The sequence below is a fragment of the Theropithecus gelada genome, chromosome 3 (assembly GCF_003255815.1).
Source record: "Theropithecus gelada isolate Dixy chromosome 3, Tgel_1.0, whole genome shotgun sequence".
Classification (NCBI taxonomy): domain Eukaryota; kingdom Metazoa; phylum Chordata; class Mammalia; order Primates; family Cercopithecidae; genus Theropithecus; species Theropithecus gelada.
Window position 1 is genome coordinate 26,141,569 of NC_037670.1, and position 24,056 is coordinate 26,165,624.

Genomic DNA, 24,056 nt, shown 5'->3' on the forward strand with positions numbered 1-24,056 from the left:
CAGATCTAGGGGCTTACATTCTCTATTATCTTTTAACATAAAGTTTAAGGCTGAATTAACGTGAAAGACATCTTTACTTAATGAGATAATGTCACTGAAGGTGATTGAAAGCTTTTGGAACGCAGAAGAGCAGCATGTATCAGCTATTACTACTATCATTATTCATCAGAAATTCTGTTTAAAAGGTTACTCTGACTACTGGGTAAAATTTTATTAACACTTTTCTCTCTCGTGACTTAAAAAAAAATTTAAGCCCGTTTTAATAAAGGTCTCATGCTTGATACATTTGCCTGACTTTTAAAAAATAATCTAAAATGTGCAAAAATGTTTAAAAGACCAGTTGGGTATTTGACATCCTATTCAATACTTTATTTTGCTATTTAAGTAAAGAAGACAGAAAAAAATACACATTGTGATTCTGCCTAGATTTCCTTCTATGGAGTTAATCATGAACAGGAGGCATATTTGAGAGAAAAGTTTGTTGTTGCTTATTTAAACAGTTCGCCACGGAACGCTCCCTAGACACGGACAAAGAGGGCACGTCGGCACTAAAGTGTTTTTGTAGCTGTGGACTGATGCTAACACAGCCCCGTGGAGAAATCAGAAAAAATCAGTTGCTCTAGGCAGATGATCAGACTTATCTTTTTAGAAACTGTTACTTCTGCTGGAGAGAAAGAGACAATGTATCTCTACAGCTTTCTTAGAAAATGGTAGTGCCTAACCCCTCTCCTCTCTCAAAATTATGAGGCGAAGTTTTCCTGCTGCATTATGATCATGAGGAAATAGAGTGCTTCAGCTTGCGAGGCTGCCTGGATTTCCTTGCGTGGAGTCAATCACGAACAGGAGGCAGACTTGTCACCTATCCAATATTCTGGTCCTTCTTAATTATTGTGTTTATAATCAATCAATTCTATTTTCCACTTAAAAAGAGAAAAATAACTACAGAGAGGCTAACTTGGATGGCCTGACTGAATGAACTGGATCTCTTGGGATGTGCACAGTACCTCCTGATGGGCCAGGACATTCCAAATGACCAAGCAGCCCTAATAGGACTCTACTGAAAGCAACTTTGTTCTAATGAAACTGTGGGTATGCCTGGATTTTGTGTTGCTCCCTAGAGTTTGTAAATCACAGGAAATAGGCATTTTGATCTGTGTCTCACCACGATCCTTACAGACAGATAGAGCAGGCATGATTTTATTATTTAAGTTACAAGGTTCAAGTAGGTTAAGAACGAGCCCTAGCAGACAATGAAAACTGTATAACTGAATGCATTTCCCTTTTTGCTTTGACTGCTAGGGAGCTCAGATCTAAATTTAGTATTTGAAAACAGTGACTTTACTTATTTAAGATTTTCGATCAGTCATCTTTAAAAGTGTGTGAAACGTTTTGTTGTGTTTGTAACATTACTGTAAGACTACGAAAGGTTTTGTAAACGATTAAAAAAGGTAAGTAATCAGGCCAAATCAGAAGTAGAAACTAGTCTAGGTACAACTTAAGGGCCCTGAATAATTCCAAATAGGGGAAGGTAAAAATTCAGAGAATAATAGTAGGTTGGTGCAAAGGCAATTGCAGTCATTGCTATTAAAAGTAATGGAAAGACCACATTTACTTTTGCACCAACCTAATAACTATGGAAAATAGTAAATTTCCTATTTCCCACAGTAGTTCCCATTCTACAAGTACGCCAATCTCTTGAGTCACATAGATACAAGGGCCAAGCCTTAGTAAACTGTATTTGGGAGACTTGGTTTGATAAAAGCAGAAAAGAGGAAGAGAAAAACTTCCAAATCAATTTAATATGTAATTCATTTTAAAGGGCTTTGCCTAAGAAACACGGAGTTATATAAACCCACGTGGACCTGGATGAGGATATCCATACATCAGAAGAGAAGGTTGTAAACAAACAGCAAGTTTATTTAAAAAAAAAAAGTATTGGCAGAAAAACAAAAAGAGTACACCAGATGCAGGTTGCCAAATGTGGTCATTTTGTTTTTCATTGAGCAAACTGAAGCCACATTAATTGGCATGTTTTATTTTGGCTTAACTACATTAGGAGGCGGTTGTAATTCAAATTCCTTATGGGCCTCTCTGGAACCCATCTGCTGTATCTATCATTAATTCTAGTGTGTCTTCAGTCATGGTGAAAAATCACTCTGATAGTTCACAATGTGAAGAAACAGTTAGTCCCTATATGTAGTTTAAAATGTGGCTTTTAAAATCATCATGCGCATTTGTTAAGTCAGGCACGTGAATGAGAATGATCAGTTACACTCTCCCCTTTCAAACATTCAATGGGCCCAGGGAGCCCCAAATCCCCCACCAAACACTTGGCTTGCCAGGGAGAGACAGAGCTAAGTCCCCCTCTTTCCTCTAAGGAAACGATGGACCTTTTTAAGAAGATGATTTCATCTTTCCAGAAAAATTGGTAATATTCAGATGTTCTAAAGAAATCTTGCTGTTCAAAACAGTAGTAAACTGAGTTTTATGAGTTTCTATCACAAGCATATAAAATGCTTTGCTGAAACGACCACTGAACTGGAAAAAGTCAGGAAAAATGACCCTGAATTCCATGTGAACACTCATAAATCTACCTCTCCCCATTCTCTCTCCCCAAAGAACGTTCTGCATAAAATCCATGTTCCACATCAGCTTACCTCTTGCTTTATAGCAACTCATAATACCATGTGCAGACCAGCAAGTGTGTACTGAAACATGTTCCTTTGTGAAGCTCTTTTCAGGGCATCTAGCGTTACTATGTAAGCAGATAGTCCAGGTATGGGACAGAGTCTCGGAACAAAGCTGATGTGGCGAAGACACACTGGTCATGAAACCCCAAGGGAAAAAGAAAGTAAAAAATAAAACGTAATATGAAGAAGAAAGCCCCTGCAGGATGTCCTGAGAAGAGGATTTTGCAATTTGGGGTTATGTTCCTACACAAAAGCAAACACTTAAACAGATGCATTTTCAAGTTGGGCAAGGCTGTCAAAATCTGCTATCACTTCGTTTAATATTTTGGTTGCACAAAGAATTAGGCAATACCCACCTGGGACAAGCCTAAATGGACAGAAGCAGTCTCGGATATATACATGATTTTGCCATCAGATGCTACCACAAAAACAAATCCATCCAAAGTCTGTAAAAGATAAAATGTCAGAATAAGAGATGATCATTCTACATTAGAGTTAAATCTAACAATGGTACAGTCACTGGGATGGAGGGATGCATCAAATACGACCATCAACAGATGCTTGCTAAATGCAAAAACAAAGCCCACGGTCTTAAAAAGAACTATAGGAAACAGCACCCAGGGTTTAGTTCCCAGTCCAGGCTCTGAAATGCTTTTAAAGCACTTTAGAAACAATCATACATCCACATCACAAAAATCATGCAAAACATTTGAGAATTCCTATTATGCTCAGTTTAAATGTAGTAGCTTTCTTGTTTGGGTTATTTTAGCACTTAGTACAAATCCGGAGTTCTATGGTACTTAGGGGAAAATCTACCACTATATAGACCATTTTATGTCATAATTGGCAGTCATTTATACCACTAGGACATACGCTTTATTTGCCACAATTTTCTAGTTACCTTTAAGTACCATTTGAATAATAAATTCCGAACACTACCACTGCCCAGAAAATAAAACAAAATACCTGGTTATTTTACCAGACTATGTCTACAGAATTAATTATTTAGAATTTGCAAGAGATCAAATAACCTTTGCAAAATTCGAGGAGGAAAAGTATCAACTTCTGAAAAATGAAAACTACCCAAATGAAATTCTGATTTTTCCTAAGTTGGCTAACCCTCAAAAATAAAGTAAAACTATAAGAGGTAATTAAGACAAATAAAAGGTAATGATTATGTTTATGTGTCGAGGATAAAAAGACTAAATTATTTTTGAAAAAGGAAACTGTATTTTATTTACTCATTCATATTTTAGATCCAGAACCAAAAGAAAGCAATAAAGTTGGTGAAAGACTCATGCAACCCACAATGCTGCCCCCATAAAAAATATTCCAAATTAATTTCTGGCCACAAATTCTATTTTTACAGCATGTAATTGAAACCAGATTACCTTTGGTTTTTCTAAGCCACCCTCCCCCCTACCCCTAGAGAGGGGGCTAAAAAGAATGTAATGTAAGTGAATCTTGAAAGATATCCTTGGATTCTGCTGTCTCAAATACAGTTTGCTGCAAAAAGTCTTTGCCAACTAAACTATCATTACCTTCCCCGATGCTAAGGTTGAAAATCAGCATCTTGATTATTAGTCTAACTTCCAAGTTTCTAACTCAGCTGCAAAATATTTTCCCACCTAAACCTGTGGTGTTCCAAAAATATAAACTATACAGCAATTTCTAAAGTTATAAATGTCTTGGTGCATTTGGCATGCTTTCTTAACTCCAAAATCATTAAAAAGACACATTTAGTGAAAAAGTATCTCACAACCAGCCATCTCTGGGATAATGAGGAAAAGAGGAAAATTATCATAATTAAATTCTAAAAGTTGCCAGCAGTAGCTAAAAAAATAACATTCTTAATGGAAAATGTTGGGTATGACTTCGTAGCTTCAAATGACCTAATTCACTTACATGTATAATAACTGCAAAGACACCCGTCCACACACTACTCCGGAATTAATTAAAGAAATGTAGCATGCAGAAGTCTGGGGGTGTTGACTTTGCCAACCAGGTTTTCATTGAAGTTCCCCAGCACTTAGTTGTCCCTGATATTAGTGTCACTTATAATATGTAGGAGTATGAAACTTGCAACACACCCAGCTCGGAGCTGGAAGTGAAGGAGGGGGAGCAGAGGCCGCCTGGGCAGGGCTCCCAGAGCGCCATTACCCGCCGCGGCCACACCATGCGCTTTATGTTGTAAAAGCTCGGGGTTTCAAATATTCCCTGGGTCTTCTCTTCCGCAGGCATGCATTTTAAAAACTAAACCACACTAGGGCACTTGGGGCAAGAGAGTTGTGAAAAGATCTGCTTTTTGGAAATGCAGAGCTAGCGGCTGACTCGCTGACCTAAGTCATGGCATCCTGCAGCCAACATTTTTTAAATTATTATTTTAAAGTAAAACACAAAATAGAGGGCGGAAATGCAGAGCAGCTCTCGGTAGGCATTTTTCGATGGCAGAGACAAATGACAGGAGTGGGGGAATGAATTGGGTCGTTGATGAGGCTCTGTAAAGGGCATTTGAAAGATTGGGATCTGTCCCCAGCCAGCGCCAACCGCCCACCTGGAAGTGGCGAGCTGTGCCCAGGGCTACCCCGACGACCCACAAAGCCCCTCTGCTGCCAGCTGAGGTCAGGGTGGCGCGTGCAGCTCCTGCAGGGTGAATGGCCCCGGGCTCGGGGAGCTAAGCACCTGGCTCCAAACCAAGCAAGAGCCTGGAGGCCTCACCAAGTTCTGGTTATCCGGCTGGGCTCTAGAGCTAGGCCAATGGGCTAACCCCACTCCACCTTTTGCTGTGTGACCTTAGACATGTTATTTAACCTCTCTGTGCCTCAATTTCCTCCTCTAAAAAAAATGAAGTTAAAAACAGAACCCAGGCAGGACGCGTTGGCTCACGCCTGTAATTCCAACACTTTGGGAGGCTGAGGTGGGCGGCTCATCAAAGGTCAGGAGTTCGAGACCAGCCTGGCCAACGTGGTGAAACCCCATCTCTACAAAAATACAAAAATTAGCCAAGCACGATGGCGAGTTCCTGTAATCCTGGCTACTCGGGAGGCTGAAGCCGGAGAATCACTTGAATCCGGGAGATGGAGGTTGGAGTGAGCCGAGATCGTGCCATTGCACTCCAGGCAGGGCCACAGAGTGAGACTCCGTCTCAAAAACAAACAAACAAACAAACAAACCCCCCCCAAAAAACAAAAACAAACAAACAAACAAACAACAAACAAAAACAAGGCAAAAAAAGAGAACGCACTCTAGATGGGAAGGGGAAGCCAATAAAGTCCGGAACTGAATGTGGCCTGCAGTAAGCTCTGGACAAGTGCCCCTGTTAATATTCTATTATCGATACTGTCTCTCCGTGCTTGCGCCCCCCGCACACACGCAGCGGCCGAATGCTTTAGAGCTCAGAGCAGCCGGATCATTGCTGCTGCTCCGGCCCTAGCGCCTGGCACAGAGCAAGCTCTGGGTGGAAGCTGCCGAGGGAAGTGAGGTTGGAAAGGACTTGACCACGCTCGGGAGGCGCCCCTGGCCTAGGTCTCAGGTGGCCTGGGGAGTCCTGGGGCTTTCGGCGGGGTGTGGGGGCAGATGTAGGGTTAGGGTAGGTTTGGCGCAGGCCGCATCCGACATGCTAAGCGTCCATCCCTCCGCAATGGGGACCACCCCTATCCCCAGCCCCCGGCAGCCTCTGGATCTGCCCGGCCCTCCTGGAGAAGGGGCGCCTGGAGGCTGGGGTGGCGGGGTCGGAAGGGAGCCTGCGGCGGCTGCGCTCCTCCCCTGGTGCGGACGCTCTACCTGCAGCAAGTGCGATCCCAGCTCCTTGGCGACGCTGTCCAGGGGCCCGGCGCGGCTTGGCTGTCCCCACGCGTCTCCTAAACCTGGACGAAGGAAGAAAGCAAATCAGTAAACTGCAGCGCCCAGCCCGATGCCTGGGCGCCAGGCAGGTCACGCGGAACTCCTGCACCCTGCCAGCCCACCCCACGAGTCCTGCGCGTCCCCACGCTGCCTCCCCGGCTCCGCAGCCGCCATCTGTGTTCTCGCCGTCGTCCCTTTGCCCTTGGTGAAAAAAGAAAAGGCCGGGGGAGAAATCCCCGCCGCGGCCGGCAGCCCGGGCTCCCGTGTGAGCCTGCCAGGCCCACAGCTCCCGCGGATCGCCCCCGTGCTTATGGCCCTGAAATTGCCGTTTTATTTGAAATGCCACAAAGTAATCTAATCTGCTTTGAAATCGCCATTCTCGTGGCCAAACGGGGATATCGATTTGACCCGTAAATATTCCCCCAAGGACCCTCCTTCCTTCCCTCCTTTCTTTCCCTGCTTCTCCGGCAACTCCTGGTTTTCCCAAAGGCAGAGAGGCTGAGACAAAAAGTCCCCACCGCCCAGGAGGCAGCTCCTGCCGCATAAAAAGCCCCCTACACGCTACCCCTTGGGCTTCCCAGCTCTCACAGGCGCCCTGCGAGCGCGGTCCTCCTTCCAATCCGAAACTGTCTGCCTGGGAGGGGTTTACCTGGGGGCTCCCCGAGAGCAGACTCCAATCTGGGGGCGGTGGGAGAAGGATGGGCCACAGGCCAAACTGGAAAGGGTCCCTTGTCACATAATTAGGGATCCCCCGGCCCCTCCGCTCAACAGGCCTCCTGCCCTTCCTCACCACCTCCCCAAAAGCTACCAACTGGTATTACGCACCAGGGGAAAGAAGGCTCTGCCCATCATGGCTCCCCTCCTGCTGCACCCTCGGCCTGACTGCTGCACCCCGCGAGAACCCAGGCTTGCCCTACATACTCCGAGGAAGCAGGAAAGCCGGGCGAGGCTGCGGCGCTTAGCGCGGGCTGGGACAACCCCCGACCCCTCCCCGGAGTCTTTCTGCCGGCAGCCTTGCCGTAGACCCTCCACTGAGCGCCGTGGCTGCCGCGCCAGATGGCGAGGGCCGGTGCACCGCCTGAACCCCAACCTCCCCGGAGGACAACACGCCCGCCACCTCCCGGCCCACGAGCCTAGCGCCCGAACCCTGGCTGCTACCCCTGCGGGGCGAGCTGCAGACGCTGCTGGCGCGCCCCCAGCCCCAACCCACGATGCCCTCCCCAGACCCCAGGAACTTCAGGCCAGGCCCAGCCCCAGCCCCAGCCCCCACTGCCTGCCTTCGTGCGGTGACGCGAGCACCTAACCAAAGGCAGGAGCCTCTGGGCAGGGCCGGATACGACGGACGGGGAACCTGACTAGCCGTGCAGATCCTGGAGACCGTTCCCGGGGCCTCAAAGCCCTTCCAAGTGGGCACCCCGAGTGGGTTCCCGAGGAGTCGCTGTGCAGTCACCCAGTCACCCTGGGTCTCTCAGCCTTCCCAGGAACGCCCAGGGCGTCGTGGTTTCTGGAGGCCTCGACCTCTGGAAGCGTAAAATGCACCTCGGCCCAGGGCAGCGGCTTCGCAAACCCTTCCCTATTCGGCAACGAAAAACTTAAAAAAAAAAAAAAAAAAAAAGTATTCCGGATTTAAAAAGGGATGACCTTTAATTTCTCCTCCTGGGCTCAAGGAATTAGGGGCTTATCTTGGCTGAAGAGGTGGCTAATTTCCACATACATGATCCCGAGAATACAATCACAGTTCATTATTCGGGGGCCTCCAGCCTCCACCACGGGGGCAGAGGTGGTTTTTTAATCCCGGGAAATCGCCCTCACCACCGTGATCACAGCAGCACTCCCTGTGCTCTCAGCAGCAGGTCCTTCCTCCCAGGCCTCGTGGCGGCAGCATTTGCAACCATTTAACCAGCAATGGCAAGAACCAAAATATAAATGTCCTGGGGTTTGGTGAAGTAAGACTTCACTAACGACTCAGGAATTCTCATTTCCAAAAATGGACAAATGCACCCTGGCAGCTGTCCTTTTCTCTGCTGCTGGGTCGTTCCTGGGGTTGGGCAGTTGTCCTGGAGCCGCCTTTGCCCTGTTTGGTGCTAAAGAAATTTAGGTTAAGTAAGACCAAAAGCCTTCAAAGCTCTTGGTAAGTAAACTATGCTTAATTTCTGAAACACACAAGGATTGCAAAACTTCACTCTGCATCAACTGAACACAAATCAATCACTTTAATTAAGCTAAACCCTTGCTAGATCAATGGGACTTGAACCCACAAAAATTTAGCGTGAGCGTGGCCTCTGGGCCCTGGCTTCTTGCAAAGCCCATGGAGGGAAGACTTGGGGAGAAATCTGCACCTACTGAAATGAACTCCAGACCATACTCCACTGCCCGGGATCTCCTGAAAGCCTCCTCGAAGGCCCTGGCTCTACATGCAAAAGTGCATTGGGCACACCGGACAATTGTCTGTACAATTCAAATACCCGCACACTTCAAGATAACTTGTTCTCTTAGATCATTATAGTTTTTCTGTAATTCCCCAAAGCCTCTGCTATGTCAGCAGAGATCTGGTGCAAACGACCCTTTCCCACCTGGTGGAGGTGGCCTGGTGCTAGATGTTCCTCCCAAGCACCCCTGCCTCTAGGCCACCCCAGCCTGGGGCGGTGGCGCTGCCAGTTCTTCCATTAGAAACCAATATGGGCAAGGTTTTTTCACTCAGCTCATAAAAATCTACTTTGGTCTGAATGCAGAGACTAAATGAAGATTTGCAACGCAAGAAAATTGTCTTGGTACTGTGAAGTGATATACACTCCCACGAAAGTGAGGCACTGGGCACGTGGCCCTTATCTGGAATTAAGGAAGGGCTTTATTTCAAAAACAGGGGATGAGAAGAGTCTGGGCTAGGCGCCTCGGAGTTAGCGGCTCCCAGCACTCACCGCTCTCCTGTAGCAGCCAGGGGTCCCCAATCCAGCCTGCGGTTTCCTGCCGGAGGGGTGGGGGTGGGCTGGGGGCGAGGGGGGTGAGGTTGGGACTGGGGGGAGGGGAGTTCCCTGCACCCCTGCCGAGCGCTGCAGGACCTGTGGGGAGGCTGTGCTATTGGAAGTCAGGGATGGCCAGGTTGCCGGGACCCCCAGGGAGAAATGGAGGGAAAGGGAGCCAGCCCCTCATTCCCCGCTGCCCGCCAGCACCTGTGAGTGTGTGCATGTTGGTTCCACACCCTGCCTGCGGTTCCTCACACCACAGACACTGCCTTCACGTGATCCCTCCTCTCCGGAAGCTGGCCCTGGGGGTACCTCCAGATGCAGGTCACAGAGACCATAAACAGCACCACACCAAGAAGACTTTGGGAGCAAACGGGGAGATAGTTCCTGCACTGTGAGGTGGCCGACCCCCTTCATAAGGGCGCCTAAGGGAGACCTGTAAAGGAGGCAGCAAGCTTCGTGCCTTCCTCTGGGTGGTGGCAGGGACTGTGGGTCCAGCCCAGGACACAGGGCCTGGACTCTGGTAGGAACACCAGGTTAGACGGCCATTCTTTCACTGCCCCTCCGGCAACCTCAGGCATCTAAAAACGTCTGTGACAAAGTCTCCTCACAGGGTTCTTGTGAATATCAAATGCGGTTAACAACAAGAAGGTGCCGGTCCCTACTCCCAGCCCTCCATGGAAAATCGGACCTGGGAGTGTGGAAAATTCAGAACAGTTTGGGAGCCCCCACCTGGGTGCAGGGGTCTCACCTCCTCCCGACTCCCCCTCCCTGCTTTAAGACGCCAGCTGGGCCCGTCGCCTAGGTCTGATCTCCAGAAGGGCTCGACCTTTAACCTCTATTTCTCACCTCCAAAACGGGATTTTTGTGGGATTAAATGAGCGCGGCCCAGCCCGAAGCCCCGGTGTTTGCCGGGCTGCCATCACTTTGTGCCGCCCTCTCTGGCTTTCCCACCCTTTCCCTGACTGCGGCCTCTCCTCCCCCAATTATCACTCGCTCCAGGGGGAGCTGGAGTAGGGGAGGGGAGAGGGGTATCTCTGGGGAGCGTGACCTCTGGCGCGTTGCCGGCCATCTGAGGACTCAAGGTCACACTTTCGGATTGCAAACCACTCCATAGTCAAGAAGGGTATGTGCGTGGCGGGAGAGGAGGGTGAGGACTGGCTGCCTCTTCCGCTCCCTGCTCCACGCAAGCAAATTTTGGGATCCTGGAGCTTTCCGCACAGGCAGCCTCTACAGCTCCGCCACCCCCGACCTCGGCGTTTACGACCCTGAAGCCGCAGCACGACCCCCCTGCAGGGGCGGTAGGCTCAGGGGCTCCCTTGGGAACACGAGGCGCCGGAAACCTGTGCCAGGGCGTAAGGAGGGAGTTTGGGGCCAGTTCCTCGCCTCGCTGCTTTAGGACAGCCTACAACTTGAGCCTCTAAGCCTCCTTTCCCCACACAAGGATCCCAGTAAATAGTCGCAATTTGGGGCGCATCTGCGCGCTTCCATCCTTCTCCCGCCTCGGAGCCCTCCTGTTCTCCCCGGGGCCCCTGAAAAGCCCGCCTCTTGCGCCCTTTTCCAAACTGGGGACCGGGTGAGAAGGGGGTGGTCGTGGGGACGCCCCAAGAAAGTCTCCCTTGGCCGATGGGGAGGGGCAGGGAAGGAGGCTCCTAGCTTGGCCGGGCGTGTCGCCCGCGGGTATCCTACGTGCTCTGAGGACAGGCAGAAGGCCCCTTGCCCCCACTGCCGGTGCCCAGACCTGGGCAGTTCATACGCCGCCCCAGTAGCTGCTGGCTCCGAGGAGGTCGGCACGCACAGCAGTCCGGAGGCTCCCTTTCAGCCCCGGGGTTCAGGGATCCAGGTCCTCCTCTAGCCCCGCGCTGAATCTGCAGCGCGCGCTCCACTTCCTCGCCTCCAACGAAAGCACAGGCCCTGTGCCCGGGTGTCCCCTTTACCACTTCCCAGATTGTCCCCTCTGCGCCTGTGAGCTTTCCCTCCTGGATCCCCGGCTGCAGCCTGGCAGGCTTCAAAGCAGGGATGGGGAAAGAGTTGTAAAAATCTACGTTGTTCTGTTAAACAGTCGATCTTTAATTAATCTGCATTTTTTCCAGCGGAGGTAGAGAATGGCCTCACATCTATGACGCCCTCACAGGTAGAGAGGTGAGTTTCTCCTCACCCAGCTCTCCAAATCAAGTCGCTTTGATTCCGGGAAACAATGTCTAAGATAACTTGGCTTCTCTTGGAGTGCTCAGGTGGAAGTGGTGATGGGGGCACCTGCAGCTGACTTTAATCCCAAAGGCACCCAGGCATTGGAAGAGTTCAGACCTTGAACCCCACCTCTTTTTGTGTGGGCAAATGACAGTTTCTGGAGTAGCAATTCCTTCTCCCTCTTTCACCCACACCCGTCTTGGGTCTTTCGGGTTGGGAAAGGGAGATGGGGAGACTTAACCTTGGTTTCCAACTTCACTACTGAGCTGGGTCCTGGGACCAGTCTGTTGTGCCAGGTTTGCAGTGGCACTGCTGTCTGGTGCTGGAGGCCCTGCCTCTGACCTCCGACGAGCAGAGGCTGACCTGCGTCCTGCTGCCTTTGGTCAGAGCAGCTATGGCCGGGGAGCAACCCGAGTTCGGAGCAGCTGTGGCCAGGGAAGAACCAGAGCTTGCCTGCCAGCATGCTTTCACGGTTTCCAAAGCCGGTATCTCCAGAACAGAGGGCCCACTTTGGGGAGGGACGGCTGACCACCGGACTCAGCCCTGCCCCAGCCCGGAGCTTATCTTAACCACCCGCCAAGACTCATCAAGTTTTCCATTTTGAGCCCATGTCCAAAGCCAGCCTTGCTCTCCTGTCCTCTTCCCAGTCCTATCTACCTTCCATTTGTTAGTTCACTGTCAAAGGGGAGAAAAGATGGCCACCCAGAAAGCAGGGATCTTCAAAGTCCAGGCAGTGAGTCCTTCATCCCTGCCATTCAAGACTCCTTTGACCCAGGGAACATGGGCAGCTCACAGGAAGGGGTGAGTGGCCTAGGAACAACACTTAGGATTCCCTCTCACTGCATAGTTCTGCTTCTGGGACCTCAGTCTTCGTCACAGCAACCCTGTGCATTGCTAACGGGCCCATTTTACAGACAAGGAGACCAAGGCCGAGTAGCACAGCATGACAATGGGGACTTAAACCTGGCTGTAAACGTTGAAAGCATCCCCAAGCCATTGAACTGGCTACTGAGTGAGGTGCTTACCCTGGTTCTGGTGGTCTCCCTCTGTCCTACACACAGGGACCCCTCTGAGTTCCTTTTTCTGTTTTACCACCTGAGGAGATCTGGGTTAAAAGGAACAGAGGCTGGCAGCCTCCTGGGTGCAGTGGGGTGAGAACGTGCCCCACAGGACCGCAGCGGCAGCAACTGGTCTGCTATTGCCCTTGCTATGGGGCCTTGGGAAAGGCCTGTGTCATGTCTGGCCTCAATTTCCCCAGGTATGAAGGGTTAATCTTGTGATCCTTGCAGTTCCTTAGCACTATGCTATTCTTTTTATTTTGTTTTTCCTCCCAGAGTCCTAAGTTGGTCTCTAGATTCTTTACCCCAGCAATCCACTTGCTTTGAGACAAGACCGCCCTTGGCAGATCAATTCCTCATGGTATTTTTCACCTTGCAGCTGAGAGCCCAAGGCCATCTGAGAGCCCCTGCCACAGCCCGGGACCACCCTGGCCCTAAAACCTCCCTAGGGCCACCACCCTGACCCTGGCAGCTCAGACAGACCCTATTCCAACCCTGCAGCTGTATCCTCCCTCACAGACACAGGTTCCCTGAGAAGAGGTTAAATCAATCAAGATGTCACTCTTTGGAGCTACTGGAAGGGTGACCAGTTTGCATAAATGGACTCCTGTTTGCATAATGGAGGTCTTTCTAAATGCATCTTCCTCCTCTGCCCTAAGCTCCCAGCTTCCCTATTCCTCAGCCCCAGACTGACTGAGGGCTAAGGCCCCTGAGCGGCTGTCCTGACGAATTCCAAGGATATGTGTCCACCCACTCTAGGTCTACCCTACCCCAGGCATCGCAGGAATGGAGGACACAGGGACTAAGCCACTGCTCCCTTCCCTTTCTGAGAGGGACCAAACAGGTTCAGGGCCCTTTCCAAAACTCTAGGGCCAAACAGCTCCCTTCCAGAGTGCCAACTTCCAGGGTCACCCCCCCAAAAAACACACAGGAGGCCCCTCAACTTCTCCCAAACCTGCCACCAGAGCAAGCTGCTCAAGTCCTGGCCCCCAGAAGGACCACCCCGCACAAACTCAGGGCCCAGCAATTCTCAGCCCAAATGCCTGGAGACTTGCTTTCCAGAGCCAGAACGCACAGACCCGGTTTAAAGGCGGCTGAGCGGTACACCCACCACTTCGCAGCTTTCCACAGGCTCTCCGGGAAATCCCTCACACGGCGAACAGTTTTTGAGCAGCCGCGTTTTCTCAGCCCTCCCTTACTAATTTCTGGTTTAATTGAAATCACTGTCCACAAATCATTTAATCTTTGGATTGTTTCTTCGAATGCTTTTTCTATTTCCAAAGGGGGCAGAGGGCAGTGAGCGCCCTCTTGTCTGGATTCCGCACTTGCTTTGTTGCATGCGGTTAAGAAACGCTCATCCCAGGAAACCAGTTACCACCACGCCTCCCCCGGCGGGAAGGAGACTCATAAAACCGAATGCTCTTTTAATTTCCCCTGAAACATCAACCGGAGTGGAATCATCCCTACTTCTCTGCCAAGGGGTCACCCTTGAGCAGACAAGTAGCGACCACCTTGGGCAACAGCTCTCAGCAGGAGGGGCTGGGAGCGGGGTATTTTTGCCAGGTTCCGGGTAGGAAAGGTAGGAACCTGCGCTGGGCTGAAGGACTGCCGCGCCCGAGAGGAGAGCGCCCCGGGGAAGCGCGGTAGGGCCGGGTGGCACAGGAGAGGCCAAGGGTCCTCTTCCAGCCACCTCCGCTGCCGGGTGTTCCCCGGTCCGCCCGGCTCCTGGGCAGGGGAGCCGCGGGGCTGGAGGCCGCGCTTGCAGACCGGCCCTCCGCGCTCCACCAGTGAGGCGCTGAGAAGCGCAGCTCCAGACCCAGCGACCAGCACAAATAACAGGCTTGGCAGCGACGAATGCAAAAGGTCGAGCTCTCTGATTTCGAGTAGAGTGCCTGGTGGGGATGGCGCTATGGAGGCGCCCTGCGGCCTAGGGACACCTGTCGCCTGTGCTGCACCGACCGTCCAGCGCCCTGCAGCGGAAGTTGTCTCCCTACCCCAGCACTGGCTCCCGGGGCTCCAGAGGCCGCCGCAGCCCTCCCAGCTCCTGGGCCCAGAGGACCCAGCAGACCCCTGAGCAGCGCGCCTCCCAGCAAAGAGTCAAACCCTTCGGGCCAGGCCGCAGCGACCCCGCTGGGGGCAGAGGCGCTGGAAGACGCGGCCCGGAACGCTTGGGACGCCAAAAACGAACGTTGTGGTGACCAGGCCTTCCTGAGACCTGCTGCTCGGAGGTTCCTGGCCGGGCAGCCACTGTCACCAGCGGCAGCCAGCGTGGGCGGCGGGGCAGCCCACCCAGCGCGCCACCATTTCTTCCGGTTCCGAGTCTTCGGGACCGCGTGTCCCAGCGCCCCTGGCCCACTGTGACACATTTTCAATCCTGAAAAGAATGGCAGCTCCGTCTGCCATTTTCGAATTAATCGGCCTCCTCTCTTTCAGCCGGATCTCAGCTCACCAACGGCGCGGGGGTGGTGGTCTCTTCTGCCCTGACTTCCCGCACCCCAGCCTCACTAGAGGGCCCGGCTCCGCACAAGTGCTCGCTCTGTGGCCTCAGCCTGCAGTGCCTGGGCCTCGCCGTGATGCACGCTGCCTCCCAGCACGTGAAGCCGACCCTCCTTCACCTCCTCCAGGAAGAGAAAAAAAGAGGGAGGAATGAAGGAAAAATAAAGGGAATTGTAGAAAGAAAAGAAGGAAGGGAAGGAGGGAAAATGAAAGAAAGGAATGCGGAAAGCAAGCAAGCAAAACAAAACCAGGGTGAACTTCCAAAGAAAGGAAAGAAGGCAGAAAAGGAAAGAAAATAAACCAATGCATTGGCAAAGGAAGGAAGGAAGGAAGGAGAGACAGAATGAAAGAAAGAGGAAAAAAGAAAGAAAAGGAGACAAAGAAAGAAAGAAAAAGAGAGACAGAGGGAGAAAGAGAGAGAAAAAAAAATCCAAACCAAACCAGAACGTATTGGTGAAGGAAGGAAGGAAGGAGGAAAGGGAGAAAGAACAAAACCAGAAAGAACCTGCAGGCTGTGAAGGCTGGGGGACTGCCTGCCCCTGGAACAATTCGTAATTCACCCTCACCCAGCCCTGGACCAGGAGAGGGTTTGGTCGCCTGGGCCGCCAAGGCCCTGGCCCCTCGCTCCAAGCCAGCGCCGAAGCCGAAGACCCTCACGCAACCTCCCTCAGACGCCCCAGCTCTGGACGCCAGGCCGCGGCAGCCCCTCTAGGCGGGCCGGCTTGAGCTTCCCGCCTGGGCCGAGGCCGCCGGGCTCCCCAGCGTCTCCGGCTGCCCACCTGCTCCTCACCTTCGGGGAAGACGGCGCGCATCTTCAGGTAGCTCGTGGTGAGGCGGATGATGGACGCTTTGTCCAGCTGCGAGGTGATGGCCGACGGCAGCGGGAGCAGCTTGGCCAGCTCGTAAAACTCGCCATTTTCCTTCTCCCTCCTGGTCTTGGCCGCATTCTTGGACTTCTCCTTCATCGCGCCTCGGCTCCGGGCATATTAGACCCGGCCGTGCTCCAGGCCCGCGGAGCCCCGCTCGTGCTGCGGCGGCTGGGATGGGGAAGGGGACGCCCGGAGCCGGGTGAGTCCGCGGCGTGGGCCGCGGGCAGGTGCGCAGGGCCTCCCGGGGTTCCGAGACGCCTCCCCGCAGCCGCCGGGCCTGAGCTCCGAGCAACACGGCGGCGCCGCCCGCTGCTGCCCGGGGCGCAGCCTCCTCCGGGCTGGACCGTCCCGCGGCAACCGGAGCCCCGTTCCTGCTCGCTCTTGCTTCCTCCCTCCTGCCTCTCCTGCCTCGGCCTTCCTGGGGGCGTAGGGGCGGCCGGCGCGGAGCCGGAGGCGATGCTTACTCCTTCGCCCAGTGTTCGCACCGGCTGTGGCGAGGCCCCTCCGGACTGGAGGGCGGCATGGGCGGCGGCGGCCGCGGAGCCATGGAGCGGGAGCCCAGCGGAGGGGAGCCGGCCGGAGGCGGCTGGGGCCGGGCCCTGGCCCGGGCGCGCTCTCCTGCCCTTCCTGGCGGCTCCCTGTACCTGGAGACGCAGCGCCGGAGCCCGCGATCTGTGGCGAGGCGCAGCAGCTTCGCCGTCCACGTGCGGCCGAGCCGCGTTTGTTTATGGCGGACCCGCCTTCGGGCGGAGCACTGGCCGCCCGGGTCCCGGAGCGGGGGGGGGGGGGGGGGGGGGACCGCGGCGGGGGCGGGGGCGGCGAATCTCGCCTCCGACCCCGCCGCGGCCATGGAGTCACAGGCGCGCCTCCGCGTCAATGCCTCCAGGGACTCTCCCGGGAGAGACCCGCGCGCTCCCGGGCTCGGGGAAGTCGCGGTGAGTGCACACCGCATGCCGCGGGGACCCGCTCCTGAGCGCAGGTCTCCGGACCCCGGAGCTAGGATGGGCGGCGGGGAGGGCGAGGGAAGGAGGGGTGCCAAGGCCGCCCCTGTGGCTCTCGGGCAGGTCACCAGCAGGCCCGGCCGAGAGGAGGCGGCGCGTTGGCCAGGCGCCCTGCCCGGGAGGATCCAGCCTTCCGAGTGTGCGCTGGTCCCGCGTCCTCGCCCTCACCGCGTTGCAGGTCCAAGAGCTGAAAAGGGGAAAGCCAGGGGCTCTCCTCCCCCCATTACACACACACAAGAAAACGGCGTGAGTGGCTCCGAAGTGACCCTTCTGCCCTTTCTGTCCTCGAAACACTAAGGTGAAAAGAAATTGTCGCCTTCTCAGGAGGAGCGGGAGGCCGCAGGGGCTCGCGGGCCAGGGGAAGGGAGGGGCCGGGGAGCCCAGCCGGGTGGCGAGGCCTCTCCCAGGGCGCCGGCGGAAACAGGGCCCAACTGCCTGGGCTGCAGCAAAAGCAGCCCGATTCAGCGCAGCCGGAATTTTGAGGAATCGCAGTTGGGCGGGCGCTTAAGGGCGAAGGTCGCTGAGCCAGGGTCACAGGGTGGGCGCAGGTGGGGCCCATGGTGATGGGGCAGAAGGCAATTGGAGACAGAAGACTCTGTTGCAGACGCGGCCACAGGGCATTCCGGAGCTCTCCTTCAGGGCCACTTTGGACTTAAAGAGTCCTTTTTTCCCGCCTGTGTCCTTCCCTGTCCGACTCCTGCAGCCTGGAAATGGGTGTGCGACCCAGAGTCCTCCACGCACCCCTGCAGTGGCGTTCACATAACCCCACCTCTTCCAGGAGTGCAGCTTTCCAGGCCCCCCAGGCCAGAGACAGGGGCAGAGGACGCAGGGCAGTTTCTTCCCTTGGCGTCGAGATCATGTGGGGACTCTCGGCCGTGTGCTGCAGGCTGCAGAGCTGTGGAGCAGTGGGGGTGCGTGACCTGGAGGTCAGCACGGGCCGGGAGGACACCCGGCCGCGGATGCGGGCGCGGAGATTTGGGTTTCCGGTGTCACTGCTCTCGCCACTGGCCCGGGATCATGAGCTTGCTGCTCCGAAAACTCGCCGTCGGACAGCGACTTAGTATCCTCTTCCCTCCTCTTCCCTCCCCTTCCCTCTCCTGCGCCAGGAAGGCCTGGCCTTCGGCAACCGTGCCTGCAGCGGGAGCTCCTGACCTTTTCCAGGGACTCCTTTGAAGGTCAAAAGTTCGAAGGCCTTCAAAGCGGAGCAGGATCTCTCCAGGGGCTGGAAGGTGTGCGCAAACCCGGGCTCGACCCCCGCCTGTCCCTAGCCCCTCGCGGAGCCCACATCGTGGCCAGGGCTCGTAGGCGTGGTGCTCCGACACCGCGACGCCACGCGAGCCGGACGCGCAGAGGAACTGTGCTTTCCTTTGGGGTTTCGGATCCAGGAGGGCTTTCCTGTTGCAGCGGCTTGAGCAGAGGGCCGTGGGCGAGCGGCGCGGGTCTGTAATGCCCAAGCCTGGCGAGTCGGGCCCACCTCCGCGCCCAGGACCCCGCGCCTGGCTGCTGCCGGCTGACAGCTGCCGGCTCGGGGCCTCTGGGAGAAGGGGCTCCAAGGGGTTAAAGACTACGGATCCAGCCCCTGCTGCAGCTTCCTCAGGCTGCCCCCTGAGCCCGCTCTGGCACCTCCTGGGCTTCGGGAGTATTTAATGCGTTTCTCACCCCCACGACTTCCGACCCTCAATTATGGACCCGGGAGAATTCCTCCCGGGCTTGAAAGGGATTACCCAGATCGCAGAAACATGGCTAAGTGGAAGTGGGAGAAACCCGACAAGTAACAAGAACGGAAACGTTCCTCAAGGCAAATTTCCCGGATTTTACGGGAAAGTGCACTTGTCTTCCCAGGGACAGCCTCTGTTCACGCGTCCGAGAGGCGGGCTCAAAGCGCGCGCTATGGGAGGTAGCGCAAGGCCGTGTTTGAATACTGGAAGATACGTGGGTGTGAGATACCTCCAGGCCCAACGCCTGCCCAGCAGTTGCCCAAGCAGGCATTGTGTACTCAGCTCCCCCAAGCACATCCTTTCGCCGTACACGCGCCCGCGCACACACATACACACTCACACGCAGCTGTGGGTCTGGGGTCCCTGGTAGCACCACGCAGAGTACCTCGAGGTTTCCCGGGTAGGAAGGACAGGGATGCCTCTGTGGAATCGTGAAGGAAGAAACCCAATCCTTGGTGGGGGCCGTCCCGGAGCTCTCCCTGCCGGAGGGGGAGCCTGGGGCCCTCCGAAATGACGCTTAGAGCTAATACCCTCTGGTCGTATGTAGGACAGTTAGTATGAAGCTGGAAGCTCTGTTGGAATGGAAAAGTACTGGGCAGGTGCTCACTGGAGTGGTCAGGAGCATCGGCGGTGACCGCAGGTTGGGACACCTCCTACGTCTTTCCCTTCTGGAGCCGGGAGAAGAAATTCCTGGTCCGGGTATTGGGCCTAAAGCCGAACGCCCAGCTCAGAACGCCCGGACGAGCCTCGCGGGCCCCAGGAGGGAGACACGGAGAGCACGTCCCCCGAGTCCGAGGCACCGTCAGAAATGGCGGTTCACCCACCGGCCCTGAAGGAGCCTGCAGAGTCGGGAATGAAGGGAGATTGGGGGCTGGAAAAGGGCGGTGTGGAGAGAGGTCGGACGCATTGAGGTCCAGAGCTCTCGGGGCTTCCCCACCCGCAGTCTGTCCCGCTGCGCGTGCGAGCAAGCCGCCTCGTACCCCACCTCTTAGAAATGTTCCATTAGGAAACTTATCTGGAAGAAATTCAGGCCCCAAGAGGAACGGGGTGGGCCCGGATCGCCTCACATCTGCTTGGATTTTCCGCTTCAGATGCTCCGCAACTGTTTTTCCCCAGGCCACGCCAGCGCCTACCTGCGATCCATCCCCAGTGGAAACCGACTTTCGTGAGAGATCAAGAACTCCCGGCCGTTCCCCGCGGGATGGGAGAGGCTATTGCAGTGGCAGCAGGAGATCAGAGACCTTGTCACTAAGGAGGTGGGGGAGGGGGAAGAATTTCCAACCTCTGAAGTGGAGTTTAAGAACTTCCACCGCCCCAGCAAGCAGAGGCAACAGAAAATCCAGGACTGCGTTGATTCAAGCCTATTTGGTTTATATACCCTTGTCTACACCCGCAATCAGTTACGATATGGTTACTCCAGAAAAGTCCGCTTGGCCCAGCATCACATATATGACCTTTTCATGGCTGGGAGGATTTTTGGTCTGGGCTATCTGAAAGAATTCCTCGATTTTTCACTCCTGTCCTTGTGTAAACCCTGTGAAGACGTCACCAACTGTCCTTGGGGTCAGTGCTACTTCCAGAAAGGACTGGAGGACAATCACAGTGTTACTACCCACTGCTTACAAATGATTACAGGTATCCAGAACAAGTCGGGAATAATTTATTCCTCCAGAGGCCAAGACCGTAATTCGTTCTGTTTGCTGTTTCCTCAAGTAGTAGGGAGAAATTTATGTCTCTTTTTGGCTTCTTTTAATAAATTATTTCACTGGGAGTTACTCCCTGGGAGTCTTTGCTTTTAGGTTGGTCAACATGTTTGATTATCCCATTACACACAGTAAACCCTGGCAGATCAGCCTTTGTGCCCTGGGTCTAGAGACCCCATTAGTCCAGAGCCATCACCCCCAACTGGGAGACCTCAGCTCTGTCTCCCGCAGGAGAGAACAGGGAGGGATGGAGGAATCCCAAGGGTGGGGGATTATGCCCACCTCCTGGGCCGCTTGTGGGGGCAAGGGGCTGCTTGAAGCTGAGCGTCTTGGTTCTTCTGCTTGGACTTGGTTGTTGGGATAACTTCGGGTTCTGGGATTGGGAGTGAGAGAGCGGCCCCAGGCAGTGTCTCCTGTCCCATGATTTGCATAGCTGCTGCCCACTTCTCCACTCCCCTCAAGGTGATGCTTTTAGCGGAATAAAAACGGTGTCCTTGGTAGTTAATGATAGTGATTAATTAATGATAGTGACTAGCTAAGTCCTTGAGCGAGCGACCAAAGCTGTACCTAGGTTGCCACAATTTCCTTCTAATTTTACCTGGAGTCCAGGGGTGAGCCCTTTCCCGACTGCGTTTTCCTTCCCTGTCTCCCAAGCCTGCTCCTCTTTCTCGCTGCTCCCTGATAAGGCTTCGGTGAAGGTGGGAACTCGTCTCGAGCACCCAGGGGTGGCTCCCTAGGCCTGACCAGGGATTCTGGAGAAAAGGACAAGAACAAGGGAACCCAGCGTCCAGCGCCGACCTCATCCGGCTTCCCCTCACCCCTGCCCCCTAGGACCTGCCGCCGTCTCCCAGAGGGCTCTCGGCCCAGCTTAACGGAAACATCGCCTCAAAGTCCTGGGTCGGGGAAAGGCAGCACATCTGCTCCCCAGCAAAGCTCTCCTTTCGGTCTGGAAACATCCCCATGGCTTCCAGGGAGCCCAAGAAGCGTCTGGAAACCCCTGCGCTGAAGGAGTCTTAGTCTGGTGTGCACTAAATTCCTCAGTGGTTACATCAATTACACACCGTCTTGAAATCTGAAAACCGATTAGTTCATTAATGACGTCGCGAAACAGCCCTTCGAAGACATGAACCAAAAAATCCCATTTAAGAAACAAAACAAAACCTATCCACCTAAGATAAATCTTTCTGTACATCAAGAAAAGCACAAACTCCAGGGCTTATATTTTTTTCTAAGCATATAATAATTGTGATAGTCAACCCTTAATATAGAATAGGGCTGCTACAGTCCTTTAAAGACACAAACTCGTTTGGTTTGAATAATATAGGAGGACTATTTGCAAAGCAACGCTATCAGTGAGGAATCTACTCCCTAATCTAAACAAATCTGTAAGACGAGGCATGTTCATTCATTGGAGGTTTAAAGAGAGAAAGTTACAGAAAGGCCGGCGGGCAGGCGGGCCCCGCTGGGTTGGCCCCTCCAGCCAGGCCGGGGCGCGTGTCCGCCCCAACTCCGGGCGTGGACATTTTCCCGCTTCGACCGGATTTTTCTTTTTCTTTCTTTCTTTTCTTTTGAAGGTCAGCGTGAAAGGTGAGTTTCCTGAGAGATGTGTGTCGCGGAGCCCATTCATTCCTTCCAGGAGGAGGAGACGAAGCCCACGGCCGAGGACTGCTCCGAGTCAGAGGTTCCGCCGCTCAGGGCCAGCGAAAGCCAGACTTCAGATCTGAGTGGCGGCGGGGCCAAGCCGGGCGTGGGGACAGCACCCCATCTGGTCAGGCACTAGGACGGTGGCACTGGGGCGGTGACGGGCTCGGGTCGCCAACTCTCCCCGCCCTAGACCACACACACCTGGGCTTTGGGAGCTGCGGGCCACACTCGGGCACGCACGCGGCGGGGGCTGCTGGAGCGGTCGCAGGGGCAGGCTTCCCGGTAGCCAGAAGTCTCCTTAACTCCGCAAAAGGGACTCGGGACTCCAACCCCGGCCCTGGGCGCCGGCTCAGCAAGGGATTATTTCGGAGATACTATTCTTGGGCGTCGCGGTCCTGCCTTTTGCGCGAAGTCTCAGGACCGCCCGCGTGGTTAGAAACGCAGGCCAGGCAGGTGGGCGGAAGGGGGCGCAGTGTGCACGGCCGCCGGAGCTGCTCGCGCACCTGGAGGAGGCGTTGTTCAGTGAGCGCACACACCCGCGGTAGGGGCCTCGGTGCGCACCCAGCCACGGTCTTGTGCGGTGTTGAGGTGACTTGGGTGACATTCAAGTGAGTGCTTGGGGCCGCGCGGATGTCTGTCCTGGCCCTGACGCTGGCAGCCTCTGCCCATCTCGCATCCTCCCTCCCACTCTCTGGTCAGCTCCCTCTCCGCCCGCATCCTCCCCAGATTCTTCCTGCGCGTGTAGTAAGGACCAGGGCTGGGACCCGTGTGGGGCGGGCGGGAGACTGCGGGACCCAGCGCACGTGGGTGTTGAGATGTCTGGTGAGAATCAGAAGCCGGTGCTTTCTTAGCTTCGCCAAAGCCCTCAGCGGTATCCCCAGCTCTCGCCTACTTAGAGTCCTGATCTGAATCCACGCGCTGGAGACTCAGCCTTCTCCGGGGAGACCTGGCGTGGTCCCGATTGAGGAAGAAGGTCCAACGCCCTCCACTCTCCCTCGCCCCTGCCCTAAGTCAGAATTCCTTCTAGGTGCTAGAGCAAACTCCGGAGCAGTCAAGGAGTGCAGCCCATTTTCGGGTAAAACGAAAGACTGTAAATTAGCACCTTTTCCAGCTCAAGAATATTTTCCCTGGAGACAGCATCGGCTGCTGGTTACTTCAGGGTGACTGCAAACCGTGCGGTCTACGAATAATTTTGGTCCCAAATCCAGTCCCCTCTTCATTTTTTTAGAGGACGGAAACAAAATAATCTCGGTGATTGCACCATCGCCCTTTCCATCCTGCGAGTGTAGACAAAGACTTTATTTAACCTGACAACAGAATTCTTTTCGGTGCTTCTCTCCCATAAGCTTTTGAACCAGGCAGAGTGAGCCCTCGGGCGCCTTCCTTAGGAGGGCACACAGATCTGCACAGTCAGGGGACCCTTCTCGTGGCTTTTCTCTTTATGGGAGAGGCGGTCATGGTGCGAGTGTGCGCGGGGCTCAAATGGATTGGGCAAGTGCCACTCCGCTCCCTCGGCTGAAGTCAATTAAACCGCTTTATTATTATGTGAGAGACCTATGTTCAATCTTGCATTTAATTTCGGAGAGGTCCTCCTATTTGCCAAGCCCCGCGTTATTGACAAATCTAAGTTTTGAATAAATACAAGCAAGCAAAAAAAGCACGGAGGTGTCGCCGTGGGAGGAGCGCCGTTGAGTGACACAGGTAGACGCTGGCTTCCTCTGGCTAAGCAGCCAGTGCCAGCGACTTGCTCGGGAGCTCTCGACACTGGATGAAAAGCCACAGCTTCCAATTCCTTTTAAACAATCTAAACAAGGTTGTGAGTCCTGGAACACTCCTGTGTGAATTTGCTTTGTTCCTGGATAGTTGGGAGCCGGGAAAGGA

The 24,056-nt window shown here is 54.2% G+C and overlaps 1 protein-coding gene across 1 annotated transcript in view; it reads right to left on the reverse strand.

Annotated features, from left to right (window-relative positions):
• Window positions 1-16,832, reverse strand: part of SIM2 (SIM bHLH transcription factor 2) — a 48,401-nt gene extending 31,569 nt beyond the window's left edge. The window contains exons 1-3 of the mRNA XM_025380090.1: window positions 16,031-16,832; window positions 6,474-6,556; window positions 3,047-3,136 (exon numbers count right to left, since the gene is read on the reverse strand). Of these exons, the coding sequence (XP_025235875.1) occupies window positions 3,047-3,136; window positions 6,474-6,556; window positions 16,031-16,205 (348 nt within the window). The 5' untranslated portion in view covers window positions 16,206-16,832. The remainder of the gene's footprint in view (window positions 1-3,046; window positions 3,137-6,473; window positions 6,557-16,030) is intronic.
• Between the last annotated feature and the right edge of the window lie 7,224 nt (window positions 16,833-24,056).